Here is a 14,704-nt window from a genome sequence, read left to right on the forward strand (position 1 = left end):
AGCTGAACAATATCTGAAAGGCAAAGGTAAATAATGTTTAGGATGATCACAAACAAAGCACAGACCACTTCCAAAGAGCTCCAGGAATGTCTGATAATGTCATTGTACATTGTTCAACAATTCAGTGCACCCTTCACAAAGCAGCTCAATGGAAGGTGATTGCAGAAGAAGACTTTTTGGCATTCTGCCAACAAGAAGAGTCATTTGAGGTATGCAAAGGCTCATCTGGACAAGCCTGAATCATTTTGGAAAAATATACTGTGGGCAGATGCCACAACCATAGGCACTTTGCATGAAGAAAAAAGAACACAGCATTCAAGGAGAAGAACCTGCTTCCTACTGTAAAATATGGTGGAGGGTCCATCATGCTGTGGAGATGTGTATCAAGCACAGGTACTGGGAACCTTGCCAAAGTTAAAGGTTGCATGGTTCCACCCAGTATCAGCAGATTCTTAAGAACAATGTTCAGGAATCAGTCAAGAGGCTGAAGTTACCACAGGGTTTGATGTTTCAGCATGACAATTATCCAAAGCACAGTTCCAGATTAACCAAGGAATTCATGCTCGGACACGATACAAAGATCTAAAATCACCATCCCAGTCCCCAGACTTGAACATCATCGAAAATCAATGGATTAATTTGAAAATGCTCTGTGCCCATCAAACCTGACTGAACTGGAGAAATTTTGCAAGGATAATGCCTTCAGCAAAAAATCAAGCACATATTGCTGGCTATAAGAAGCATCTACAGCAGGGCTGCTCAACCCTGTTCCTGGAGAACCCTGTTCTCTACCTTCCTGCAAAGTTCAGCTCCAACCCTGATCAAACACACCTGAACCAAATGAATTAAAACCCGAACAGCATAATTACAGGCAGGTGTGTTTGATTTGGGTTGCAACTGAAATCTGCTGGAAGATAGTTCTCCAGGAACAGGGTTGAGCACTCCTCATCTACAGGCTGTTATTTCAGCAAAAGGTGGCTGTACAGAATATTGTTGTCATCATTCTGTTGAGGTGCCCAAATTTTTGCACCTGTCTGTTTTTGTTATGATTTGAATTGTATTGCATATGTTTATTTAATTAAGTGTTATGACAGAACTGAAATGTTGCTTTTCCCTAGGGTATTAAATAAATGCTAATTAAACTGCTGCTTTGAAAGGCCAGCAGACTATGGCTAGATATTCTAAAAAATATCAGGGGTGTCCAAGCTTTTGCATGAAACTGTATGATTTTCATTATATTTATAATATTATTGTACATATTTGCTTCATTACATGATGAGATATTATTATGGTAATTGCTGTTATTAGGCTATAAAACTTGTATTTATACTTGGGCTTGAGATTTTGACACATTTTTTTTTCAATTCAATAAAATTCAATTCCTCTTTAGTTTTATAGCGATTTTACAATGAAGATTGTGTCAAAGCAACTTAACATAAAAGATTATAGTAAACTGACACTCTGTCAGTCCAGTTTTCAGAGTTTAATCATACTACAAACCTTATACATGTATTTTTGTAATAGTAAAAATCTTATCATAATACAAACCTTATACAGTAAATACGTGTCAACATGTTAATGAGGTGTTGTGTGATTTATATCTATGATTTAATACAAGTTTTATAAATAATTAGAATTATAAATATTACCTCAGATTTGTGAAGTGTACATCTGGTTGACATTTGTTTGACGATCAAGGAGTAGCTTTACCTGCAATAAATATCTAGTTTGATTTCTATAAATGCACTTGAAAGAAATAGAAGATTGACATTTATTGTGATTAATTATTCAAATCGATCTACGAACAATTATATTTTTTGTCATTATCATCCAGCTTTCTACCTGAGCCCTTATGGGGCTTTTGCGCTTCTTAAAAAAATGACATTCAAATGCTAAGCACGCCGATTATGTCCAAAATTATTTGATAAGCCTGAGGCGTCTTTGGCATAAATAATTAGATTGTGATTAAACCTAAAACAAAACGGCACAGCGGTAATATTCAAACCTGCGAAATCTGGCTTGATTTTTGCATATCTTTCTATTTATATTCCATCTCGGTTTATTGGGCTTTGGGGCAAAATATCGCCACTGTGTCTGTTAACCTTGATTTAATTACATTTTTGTCCTATGGAAGGAGAGATGCAAAGATATGTTTGTATTTGACTTTCGATTATTATTATTATTATCAGTCAAATTAATCGAGCTCTCTTTTGCAGTGATCGTTTGGCATTGAGGCAGGTCCGCTCCATCCTGCAGCATCTGGGTTTGACCAGCAGTACATGTGACGACAGTATTCTTGTGAAGGAGGTTTGCAGCGTCGTGTCCAAACGGGCAGCACAGTTGTGTGGAGCTGGTCTGGCAGCCGTGGTGGATAAAATCCGTCTGAACCGTGGCCTCAATCAGCTCAGCATCACAGTTGGAGTGGACGGCACGCTCTACAAACTTCACCCACAGTGAGTGATCACACAGCAGGATGCTGGTGTTAATGCAATAGATAAAACCACAATCTTTATTGCAGATAATTTATTGTCTTTATTAAGAGACAATATAATCTCTTACAAGAGTGTCCTGGCCAAGATGAGCTTTCAAATTGGCAAGGTAGGACTGCGATTGGAGAAAAAGAAAAACATAGATTTTTAAATTTAGTTTTTCTGCTATATATTTTGTAATGTGAATACAATTATACCATTGTGTGTTATGATTTATATATAAATCTTTATATATATATATATATATATATATATATATATATATATATTTTGCCATGTGAAAGAAACCTAAATAACAAGCTAGGAAGTGGCAAAATGCCAAGTAAAACTTGATTTAACTGAAAGAAATTTTGACAAACTTTGAAATTTTATCATACAGTGTCAGTCATACAGTGGGGGGAAATGAGTATTCACACGTCACCATTTTTCTCAAAATATTTCTAAAAATGCTGTTGACTTGAAATGTTCACCAGATGTTGGAAGCAACCAGCGAAATCCATATGTGCAAAGAAAACAAAGTTGATTAGTTTACAAATTAAGTTATGGGTAGGGCCAGACGGAATCTGCGGGCATTTTTTGCTATTTCTGCTAAGAATTTTGTAAAAAATCTGCAGATTTATGCGCAATGATTTTGAGAGAATCATAACTAAAAACTTAATATATGAACTAAAATATAATGCATTTTAAACTTTCATTTAATGTTTACAATGCAAATCCAATTACATCCATTTTATTTGGTAAACAAAACCAGTCTCATATAATATCTCTACTAAAAGAAAGAAAACAAACTGTATTGTAAATAATTTATATAAATACTTTCATAATAGTCAATAATATTACTGTAATTCATTTAAAAACTTAATAAATATACATTTACAAACATTTACGCAATAAATGGAATCATTGATGGTCTAAAAATCAGCGGAAATCTCCAGAATTCTGATTGCGCAGATTCCGTGTGGGCCTGCCTATGACTCATTTGTGCTCTGACCACATTTGCTTGGTTGTACTCTATATCAATTTAGTATTTAGTCTTTTAAAACCTTGTTGTAATACATTGAGCCACTAAACAATGTTCTTATGACTTTCTTCTAAAGTAAAAAAACGCGAATTACTTCCAAACACTTCAGATATAGTTTGGTGTTGGTAAATGCAAGGCTATTGATGAAATCCAGGCATAACACTGCATGACTTCGTTTCAGATGACTGTTTTATAGCCCTCAGCTTATCATTCTTTCAGATTCGGGAGTGCTTTACAGGTCTGAAGAAAATTATAAATGATGAAGTATCTTAAATAAGACAAATACATTCCTAGAGATGGTATATAAATTAAGAATTTCACTCACCTGGGAAATATAGGCAACTTGAATGGTTTGTGAAACACAATTAAGTGCCCAGCATGCCATGTTATCTGATAATTGTAGGAAATAATCCCAAAAGGCAACTGACTTTGTTAAGCCACATAAAACAAAACAAAAAAACGATTTATATGCTGTGTTCAGCAGCTTATCAGCCGGAATCAGCTCAGGTGACTTGAAGTGGCCACGCCCTTAATTATGCAGACTTAAAAACAAAATAGATGAGTTATAAAAATTTCACCCCCGCACAGTTGTCATAAAGGGTAATATTAGCTATATGCACCAAAACTATCTTTTTTATCAAGCTGTAAACATGTTTTTATCAGCTATAAAAAATGGCCAATTTAGCATAACAGTCAGAGGACATCTGGAGTTCCTGGAGCCAAGGCTAGTTAATGATTTGCAGTTTCAGTTATATCTGTATTGGCTTCATGAGGGAGAGCAGGATAATGCCGCTTGGTTATTACACTTAACTTTTTTGTTTCGTTTTGTTTTATCTTTGTTTGTATTGTTTGGGTTTTCACCAAAATGTAATTAATGTCTATGTCAACACCACCTTTAGAAATATTAATCCCTAGAAAAAACATGACGTGTTCAATACTTATCCCCCGACTGTAAGTAACATGGTGCAACAATTAGCAGTCAAATGTGAGAAATGCCATCTCATGCTCTCTGTCAGCTGTCTAAATGTTTGTTTCATGACGTTCACAACTCCAGCTATCTCATTACAGATCTAAAAGAAGAGTTTTCTGCTGGATTTTGAGCAAAATGAACTCATACCTCTCTCATATTTGAAAAATTAATGTTGTTCATCAACTTTTCCTTTCTGGAAACTGACATTCTCACCCATTCAATGGCTGTGAAGACTGTCACCCGATTACGGCAAATGTAAAACCATCAATTTTAGTTTAACTTAATGCAAGTCGCTTTGAATAAAAGCGTCTGCCAAATGCATAAATGTAAATGTTTTTCTCTAAATACTCAAGAAACGCCTTGGCATCTTTCCCAATCAAACGTTGAAACTTTTTAAATAGGTTATAAATCTCAGAACACTGTAGTTTAAAGCATGCAAGATGATAATAATATTTGCACACTGAAAATTGAGATCTAGTTAAATTATTGGTTTTTAGACTATGGCTGACATTCCGCTTGTAGCGCATGAGCTTTTGAGAGCGGCGTATAATGGAGAGAGGAAAAAGAGAATAGCTTATGCATAACAAGAAAAAGATGAATTATGCCACAATAGCCCAGAATGACGGTGTAAAATTACCCCGTGCCCCATGGCGCTTGTTAATGTAGCAGATGTGTTCAAATTGAGCCATAAATCATAGAGATTACGGTATTTATGAGGTGTTGATCGATCACCCTAAAATGGCTATTAATCCGTAAAAAAATCTATGATCCCTTTGTGTTTAAGGAACAGCTGCTGGGTTAAGCTGTCTGAGCTTATTACAGCCTTTCTAGTTATTTTAAATTTAAAGCTTATACTGCATATTTTTGCCTTTATCTAGTCATTCATAAGCAAAATAAAGTGGAAATAATCATCACAGAGCACTGCTTCTTGCAAAGGGCTTATCTGTTAACTCGTACATTAATATTCGTACTTATCTGTTAAAATGTACAGTAATAGCTGTGCAAAACTATTAGTCCTGTATAAGGAAATTCACTATTTTCCAAACAATGTCAATAGGGTGTTTTCATCTTTGTTTATAATTGATTAATACTAAATTAATTAAAAAACTGTATTGTTTAAACTACATTACCTGACTAAAGTCTTGTCGTTGATCTCAGTTGTAAGAGCATCAAATAATAACTTGACTTCTAGTTGATCATTTGGAAAATTGTCAGAAGGTAGAATTTTCAGATGAATCATCTGTTGAACTGCATCCCAATCATCACAAATACTGTAGAAGACCTATTAAAACCAGCATGGACCCAAGATTCTAACAGAAATCAGTCAAGTTTGGTCAAGGAAAAATCATGGTTTGGGGTTACATTTAGCATGGGGTTTTGCGAGAGATCTGAAGGGTGGATGACTACATCAACAGCCTGAGGTATCAAGACATTTGTGCTGCCCATTACATTACAAACCACAGGAGAGGGCAAATTCTACAGCAGGATACCGCTCCTTCTCATACTTCAGCCGCCACATCAAAGTTCCTAATAGCAAAGAAGGTCAAAGTGCTCCAGGATTCTCCTCAAACACCAAATTGGCATATTGATTTCCTAAGAATTGTGGCTTTTCATCACTGTTACGACTTTAAAGTTTAGTGCTAGGGATTATTAAAGAGGTAACATTTTGATGTAACTTAATTTGTTGAGTATTGGTGAGCAAAATAGCAAACTGACAACCAAATATGATAAAAATAAGTGAATTTATTAAGAAGAGGAAAAATAATTCAAGCAGCAAAAATAATATACAATTTGAAGTGTCTCTAGGGTGTCCGCAGGGAAATGTAAGGGCCTTCAAGTATTTAAAATTCCTAAATGCTATTTTGCAAGGTATTGAATTTGACATTATTTTTTTAAAAGTTTGCCTGAATTTACTCTGCGACTATCAGGATGCTGTGTAGTTTATGAAATCAATGATATCCTGCTAGATTTGACCTCATTCTGCTTTGTTTACTGCAGTAACCAAGGCAATACCATTATTTCTGCAATTCTATAGGTGCCAACCTGCTGAATTAGCTAGATTTAATAGATTTTTATTCAGTATATGAATGATGTTTTAGTTTTGGGTTCATTTTCTAAATGAATATTTAGTAGATATACTAGATAAGGTAAAATCTCGCCAGTGTTTGTGGTTGAAAAACTGTTATAAGGTATTAAAATGTTTGGAAAGAGTCTTAAAAAAAGGTCTTAAATGGTATTGATTTGCACACAAAAGAGAAATAAATCAATTAATGTGTGGTTAGGGGAAAGACAATTTCAAGCGGCACCAAATAAAAGAAAGCTTTATAACAAAAACCCCAAACTGGAAAAAAATATTGTCTTTTAAACTGCTAAATAGAAAATAAACAACCAAAACCTCTTCAGCGTTTGAAAATAAAACTTACAGAAAGTGGTGCTCGCTTCTAATCTTGTGTGTGTTAGGGGCCAAACACACCAAATGCGCATTTACATTCCAAAAACGCAAGGCGCACTACTTCCTTTTTTGTTGACAAGAAAAAAGAAGCGCGGTGCGTTCTTGGTCACTAAGCAACAACCTAATCAGCTGGGTAATGTGCGAGAGTGTTGCTGTTGATATTAATATAGTTGTATTATATTTAATAATATTGTGATACTCCTCCATCTACAAAAGTCTCCGCTTTCTTGACAACACAAACACTGCTGACACTTCAACAAAAACCCCGCCTCTGCTTTCTTTTGATTGGAGAATTAAAAAGATACGGCTGACGTAATACGCTTTTTCCGCTCAGAGATGAATTTTTTTCAAGTGCATGCGTGCAAGGGCAAAAATGCGAGGCACAGCAGGCGGTTAAAACGCAGCATGAAAAACTCTTGTAGTCAGTAGTAAACCATTCACAAAAGGCGCCTCTCAACGCAAAAAGTGCATTCGGTGTGATCAGCCCCTTAGACAGTGAAGTTTTCTATGTGTTACTAAATGTAGGTCATGTGACGTCTAAACTTCTCGATTCCCAGGGGAATTCAGATACTAGTATGTACAAAATGGCAACAGTGTATCACAACAAAAACAAAGTTAAACTGTAAAGTCAAATCAACCTAATATCACATAGCACAAGCCAAAACACACAAACAGAGCAGAAAGGCAAGCAAAAGAACGAGCTTCCCCACTCACATCCTTTTACACTTTGGGCTTCCTCCATGAGTGCCAGCGAAGGTGACGATGTCACAGAGTAATGATGGCTAACATCTAAACAGACGAATGGGAAACTGGAATGGGCAATCCTAAGAGAGTTGATCAAGATAGCTTGAGAGACAGAACACAGAGGCATAAATAGGGCCATAACATTTACTTGATAAATGATTTAACGCTATATTAAAACACAACACAGAGTTATTTAAAATTCTAATATTATTTCACAGTAGCAACATGGTAAACACAAAGCATAACCATTAAAAACCTGACTAACCTTAAACTTTTGAACGCAAATTGTTGCTTATTTGGATCAAAGTCTTGAGTCGACTGTTATTGATGGACTTTCTTGTGGATTGTCTGGAGTTTATTTAATGGTTTGATGGAGGTCAACAAATATATATATGTATCGATCAAACCAATCTTAACAGCCCAAATCTCCCTGGATGAACACGTAGTGCTTTTTAACATTGTTTTCAAAAACTGTCTACCTTATGGAGAGACTCTTTTAAAAAGAATATTTTACAAATAAAAAATGACAGATGCTGCTTTTTTTGCAGACAAAGTGCTATTGAATGTGGTCGTAAAAGTCTGGCATATTTGTAGGGAATATTTAGCATGCAAAAAAAAAAAACAATCTTAAAAGTGGATCTTTTTTTCCTGTTGATTGAAGAAACACTTACTTTATGCATTGAGTGAGTTTGTGAAGAGTTTCGATTTTGTCAAGTGTGTTTTTCGGTTCATCTTTACTCACTCTTGCTTGTTGTCTTGGTTAAAAGAAGAAATTGAAGGCTGTTGGGTGCTATTCAGTGTAACATCCCTCAAGCATTTTTTCCGAGATGCTTGTAGAAAAAAATGCCTTTCAAGCCATTGGATGGAGTTAGGGTTTTCTTCTATTTTTTGACATTGCATTGCTTTGTTGTGACAGTACAGACATGATTGAATTGAGAGGGCGAGAGAGAAAGGAACAGCGAGAGAGCAAGAGGAAAAGAAAGAGCCACTCGTAAAACTCATCAAAAGTCATTTCTGTTAATTGAAATTAAGAAACGAAACCCTTCAAGTTGGAAGTAGCAGAATGTAAAATTCCTCTGTTGGCTTTGAATACATTGATGAGAGATGGAAAATTTAAATGGGATGAATATGAAAACAAGAAATTGCATAAAGTAAATCTATCAGTAAATGAAAGTAAAAAACTCATTTTGCAATATTTATCATTGATGTAATTGAAAGATCTTATGATATTTAATCGGTATTGTTTATGTTAATCTGTATTTGTATGGTTGCATATAAGGAATCTGTTATGATTTTTTAGGTACACCTGTACCAATTGCTCGTTAACACAAATCTCTAATCAGCCAAATCACATGGCAGTAATTCAATGTTTATGCCTACATTTAGGCATGTAGACATGGTCTGCTGCAGTTCAAACCGAGCATCAGAATGGGGAAGAAAGGTGATTTTTAAACGTGTCATGGTTGTTGGTGCCAAACGGGCTGGTCTGAGTATTTCAGTAACTGCTAATCTACTGGGATTTTTACGCACAACCATCTCTAGGGTTTACAGAGAATGGTCTGAAAAAGAGAAAATATCCAATAAGCGGCAGTTCAGTGGGTGCAAATGCCTTGTTGATGCTAGAGATCAGAGGAGAATGGCCAGACTGGTTCTAGCTGATAGAAAGGCAATAGTAACTCAAATAACCACTCGTTACAACGGAGGTATGCAGAAGAGCATCTCTGAAAACACAACATGTCCAATTAATGAGCACCACAGCAGAAGACCACACCGGGTGCCACTCATATCAGCTAAGAACAGGAAACTGAGGCTACAATTCGCACAGGCTCACCAAAATTGGACAAAATAAGATTTGAAAAACGTTGCCGGGTCTGGGTCTTGATTTCTGCTGCAACATTTGGATGGTAGGGTCAGAGTTTGGCATTAACAACATGAAATCATGCACCCATCTAACTTTGTATCAATGGTTCAGGCTGCTGGTGGTGGTGTAGTGGTGTGGGGGGTATTTTCTTGGCACACTTTGCGCCCATTAGTACCAATTGAGCATTGTGTCAACGGCACAGCGTATCGGAGTATTGTCGCTGACCCTTTATCACCGCAGTGTACCCATCTTCTGATGGCTACTTCCAGCAGGATAAAGTGCCATGTCATAAAGCGTGAATCATCTCAGACTGGTTTCTTGAACATGACAATGAGTTCACTGTACTCAAATGGCCTCCACAGTCACCAGAACTCAATCCAGTAGAGCACATTTGGGATGTGGTGGATCATGGATGTGCAGCCGACAAATCTGCAGCAACTGTGTGATGCTATCATATCAATATGGACCAAAATTTCTTAGGAATATTTCCAGCACCTTGTCGAATCTCTGCCATTAAGGATTAAGGCAGTTCTGAAGGCAAAAGGGGGTCCAACCCGGTACTAGGAAGGTGTACCTAATAAAGTGGCCAGTGGGTGTATATTACTGATATTGCCAATGCTGCTGATATAGCCTTGAAGCATACCTAAATTTGAAATCAAGATGAAATTAATTTATTGTATTCTATTTATTGTATTCACACACACACACACACACACACACACACACACACACACACACACACACACACACACACACAAAAAAAAACTGTAAAGGTTGTCTTGGCAACTAAATGAAACTAAGTAAGGTCTAAAATAGGCAGAAGGCATTTGCTGTAATTATTAAAATCTATGTAATGCCTCAATTGCACCGAGCGCTATAGTTTAGTACATTAGAGTGGTGTACAGATCAGCATGAAACCGTTTTCATTACCAACAGTACCTTTACTTGGTAGCTGTGGTTTAGGTCAAAGTTGCAATCGATATTATTTTTGCACAAAGATGAAAACCGTACTGTTCACATATTGTGTTTTTGCACAATTATATTATTTCAAATGTAGATACATGACTAATAGAGTGTGGAAGGATGTAAATGGCCTTATACAGTAAACACCAATGGAGGACATGCAGCAGATGTCCTTGGCTGTTTGTCAAAAGAAGAGACTGACTTTGTTTGGGCGTGGTTCATTGCTGTGTGCAATCATTACATTATTGTGTCATGTTAAAAATGATTCTCTCTAAGTCAATTGATGGTTTTCACGCTATCAAATTTATGCATAGAAAATATATTTCTCAACAAAATGTGGCTACTGAAAATGGCAAGTGGCTAGTAACTTGAGAACCACTAGCCACAGTGTTTTGTGATAAAAAAAAAATTATGTTAAACCCAGTTCATAAGGGTCCCAAGCAAATCATAAGGGACCCCAAAACTCAAAAAGGTCCAGAAGTTAAAACATTGATATTGTGTTCAAAAAGGAATTGATTGTTTTATTGATATTTTAATATTAATGTTGTAATCTTGATATCGTGAAATTGATGTTGTGAAATTGATATTGTGATATCAATATTGTGTCATTGATATTGTAATCTTGATATTTTGATATTGTGACATTAATGTCATCACATAGATATCGTGACATTGATATTGTGACATTAATGTCGTCACATAGATATTGTAATATTGATATTGTGATATCGATATTGTGATATTAATATTGTGATATCACTATTATGATAATGTGAGATATTGATATTGTAACATTGATATTGATATCGTAATATTGATATTGAAATATTAATATTGTAATTGATGTTATGATATTGATATTGTGATATCAATAATGTGATTGTAATATTGATGTTATGACATTAATATTGTGACATTGATATTGTAATATTGATAACATGGTATTGCTATAGTGATATCGATATTGTGACATTGAAATCATGTTATTGATATTGTGATATTGATGTTGCAATATTTATTTTGCAATATTGATATTGTGACATTGAAATTGTAATATTGATATCTTGATACTGATATTGTGATATCGATATTGTTACATTGATGTCATCACATAGATATTGTAATATTGATATTGTGACATTAATATTGTGTCATTGATTGTCACATTGATATCGTGATATTGATATTGTTACATTGATTCCTCAAATAGATATTGTAATATAGATATTGTGGTATTGATATTGTGACATTAATATTGTGTCATTGATATTGCCACATTGATATCATGATGTGGATATCGTGACATTGATGTCGTCACATAGATTTTGTAATATTGATATTGTGATATTGATATCGTGACATTATTGTCGTGATATTGATGTTGTGATATTGATATTGTGATATTGATGTTATTATATTGATATTGTGACACTCATTGTAATATTAATATCTTGATATTGATATTTTGATATTGATATTGTGTCATTGATATTTTCACATTGATATTGTAATATTTATATTGTGATATTGATATTGTGACATTGATGTCATCACATGGATATTGTAATATTGATATTGTGATATTAATATTGTGAACTTGATATTGTAATAATGATATTGTAATATCAATATTGTGACATTGATGTTATGACATTGATATCGTAATATTGATATTGTGATATCAATATTGTGACATCAGTATCATGATATTGTGACATTGTGACATTGATTGTAATATTGATTGAGATATGGATATTGTGATATTGATATTGTAATATTGATATTGTAATAATAATATTGCAATATTGATGTTATGATATTGTAATATTGATATTGTGATATTGATATTGTGACATTGATATTTTAATATTGATATCGTGATATTGTATTATTGATATCGGGACATAGATATTGTAATATTGATAATATGATTTTGGTATTGTGATATCTATATCATGATTGATATTGTGATATTGATATTGTGAGTTTAATATTGTGACATTGATATTGTAATATTAATATTGAGATATTGATTTTGTAATTGATATTGAGATATTGATATTGTGATATCAATATTCTGACAATGATATCATGGCATTGATATTGTGATCTTGATATCATAATATTGATATTGTGATATTGATATTGTGATATTGATACCATGACCTTGATATTGTAATATTGATATTGAGCTATTGATATCGTGATATTGATATTGTGATAATGATACCATGATCTTGATATCGTGATATTGATATTGTGATCTTGATATCATAATATTGATATTGTGATCTTGATATCGTGATCTTGATATCGTGATATTGATATTGTGATCTTGAAATTGTGATATTGATACCATGATCTTGATATCGTGATATTGATATTGTGATCTTGATATCGTGATATTGATATTGTGATCTTGATTTCGTGATCTTGATATTGTGATATTGATATTGTGATCTTGATATCGGGATCTTGATATCGTGATATTGATATTGTGATGTTTTTATAATTTTTTGTTGTTTTATGCCGAAAATGATTTAATTTTTGGCCTAAAGTGTCAATGTCAGTTGATGCCAAATGTCATCAGTAGTTAACAGAATAAAACAGTATTGTTTGATTTACTCAAAGACAATATAAATAGCACAAAAGGCACTAATGGAGTTCTGAAAAAGTTGGGCAATTTTGTGAAAAAAAAACAAAACAAAAAATAATTAAATATATCAGATTTAGCTCATGCTCTGATTTCCTCTCTCAGAAGTGTCATTTTTCAAGCACGAATGCTCTCCTCTTTTGTCTCATCAGCTTTGCCACCATCATGCGGGAGACCCTTAGAGACCTGGCACCCAATTGTGAGGTCAGTCTCGTCCAGTCAGAAGACGGCAGTGGAAAAGGTGCTGCCCTCATCACAGCGGTGGCCTGTCGATTAAGAGATGCGGGGAAGTAGTGACTGAGTGAAATGATCTAAAGGGCAAAAGATAATGAGGAGGAAAGAAAAAGTGATGTTCTGAGCTTCCTAAGATTTTCAGTGTATGTGTGTGTTTGTGTGTGTGCGCCACAATGTGACCTTACTGAACCAACACTCCTGTTTTGTCCAAGAATGTATCTTATTTATTTTTCTCCATTTTATGCTTTTGATCACACTTTGCAAAGACTCAGCGTGTGCTGGTGGGGGGGTTATATGAAGACAAGGGAAAAAAGGAAAGCAAATAACTAGACTACATCCTTTCATGGTTATATTATATATTTGTATAGTTACTGGTTTGAATCATTGTACTTTCTATAAAAAAAAAAAATGCACCTTAGAGCTGTGAATGGTGTCGTTTGTGCTTGCACCTACTAATACATGCATGGTTCTGATTGAAAAGTTTGTTCATTTATTTACACAGTCATGGAAGTAGGTGAGTAAACAGTTTTATTTTTAGATGAAATGTTAATTTAAAAGACCTATATACAGTTGAAGTCAGAATTATTAGTCCTGCTGAATGATTAGCCCTCCTGTATGTTATCATGTTATCAACACATTTTTCAACATAATAGTTTTAATAACTCATTTGTTTTTTATATGCTATGATGATAGTTGTCACATCTCTTTTTTTTACTTTTTAACGGTTGAGGGGGAGCGAAAATGAAAACATTAAACTGGTTGTAATTATGGTTGCTATTTGTACTAGATGAGGAACAACAAGAAACATAAATACTATGTAAGTGAACTTGTTTATTATAAACCCTGTAAATTTTTTATTGAATTAAAAAAAATGTTCATATAAAAATAAGAAAACAACAAATTCACAAAAATAAATTAACCAAATGTAACAGACATATGAATGACAAAGGAAATGGAACTATGCCAAAATAAATAAATAAATAAATAAATAAATAAAAATAAAAATCAACTAACTGACCAGCCCCCAACCTTTTTTTATCACTGCAGACTGGTGAACGCTTGACAATTTTACTGATTGGTCAGTTCTTGTCACATGACTCATCATGGTGCACTTGCAGCATTCATTCAACTGGGACGTCTGGAAGGCATGAGTGCGTTACCCCACTTGTGACACGCCTCTATTGGAAATATAAAACTCTAGAAAAGACATGAAATAGTAAACCCTAAAAAAAGACTCAAAATAAGGACTCTAGAAAAGATGCGAAATAACAAACAGCAGAAGATGCAAAATGACAAACCCTAGAAAAGACACTAAAT

At 34.3% G+C, this 14,704-nt stretch overlaps 1 protein-coding gene across 1 annotated transcript in view; it reads left to right on the forward strand.

Annotated features, from left to right (window-relative positions):
- Positions 1–13,796, forward strand: part of hk2 (hexokinase 2) — a 140,671-nt gene extending 126,875 nt beyond the window's left edge. The window contains 2 exon segments of the mRNA NM_213066.1: positions 2,217–2,453; positions 13,306–13,796. Coding sequence (NP_998231.1) covers positions 2,217–2,453; positions 13,306–13,447 — 379 coding nt within the window. The 3' untranslated portion in view covers positions 13,448–13,796.
- The last annotated feature ends 908 nt before the right edge of the window (positions 13,797–14,704 follow it).

Source organism: Danio rerio, chromosome 5 (genome assembly GCF_052040795.2).
Source record: "Danio rerio strain M-AB ecotype USA chromosome 5, GRCz13ab, whole genome shotgun sequence".
Classification (NCBI taxonomy): Eukaryota; Metazoa; Chordata; class Actinopteri; order Cypriniformes; family Danionidae; genus Danio; species Danio rerio.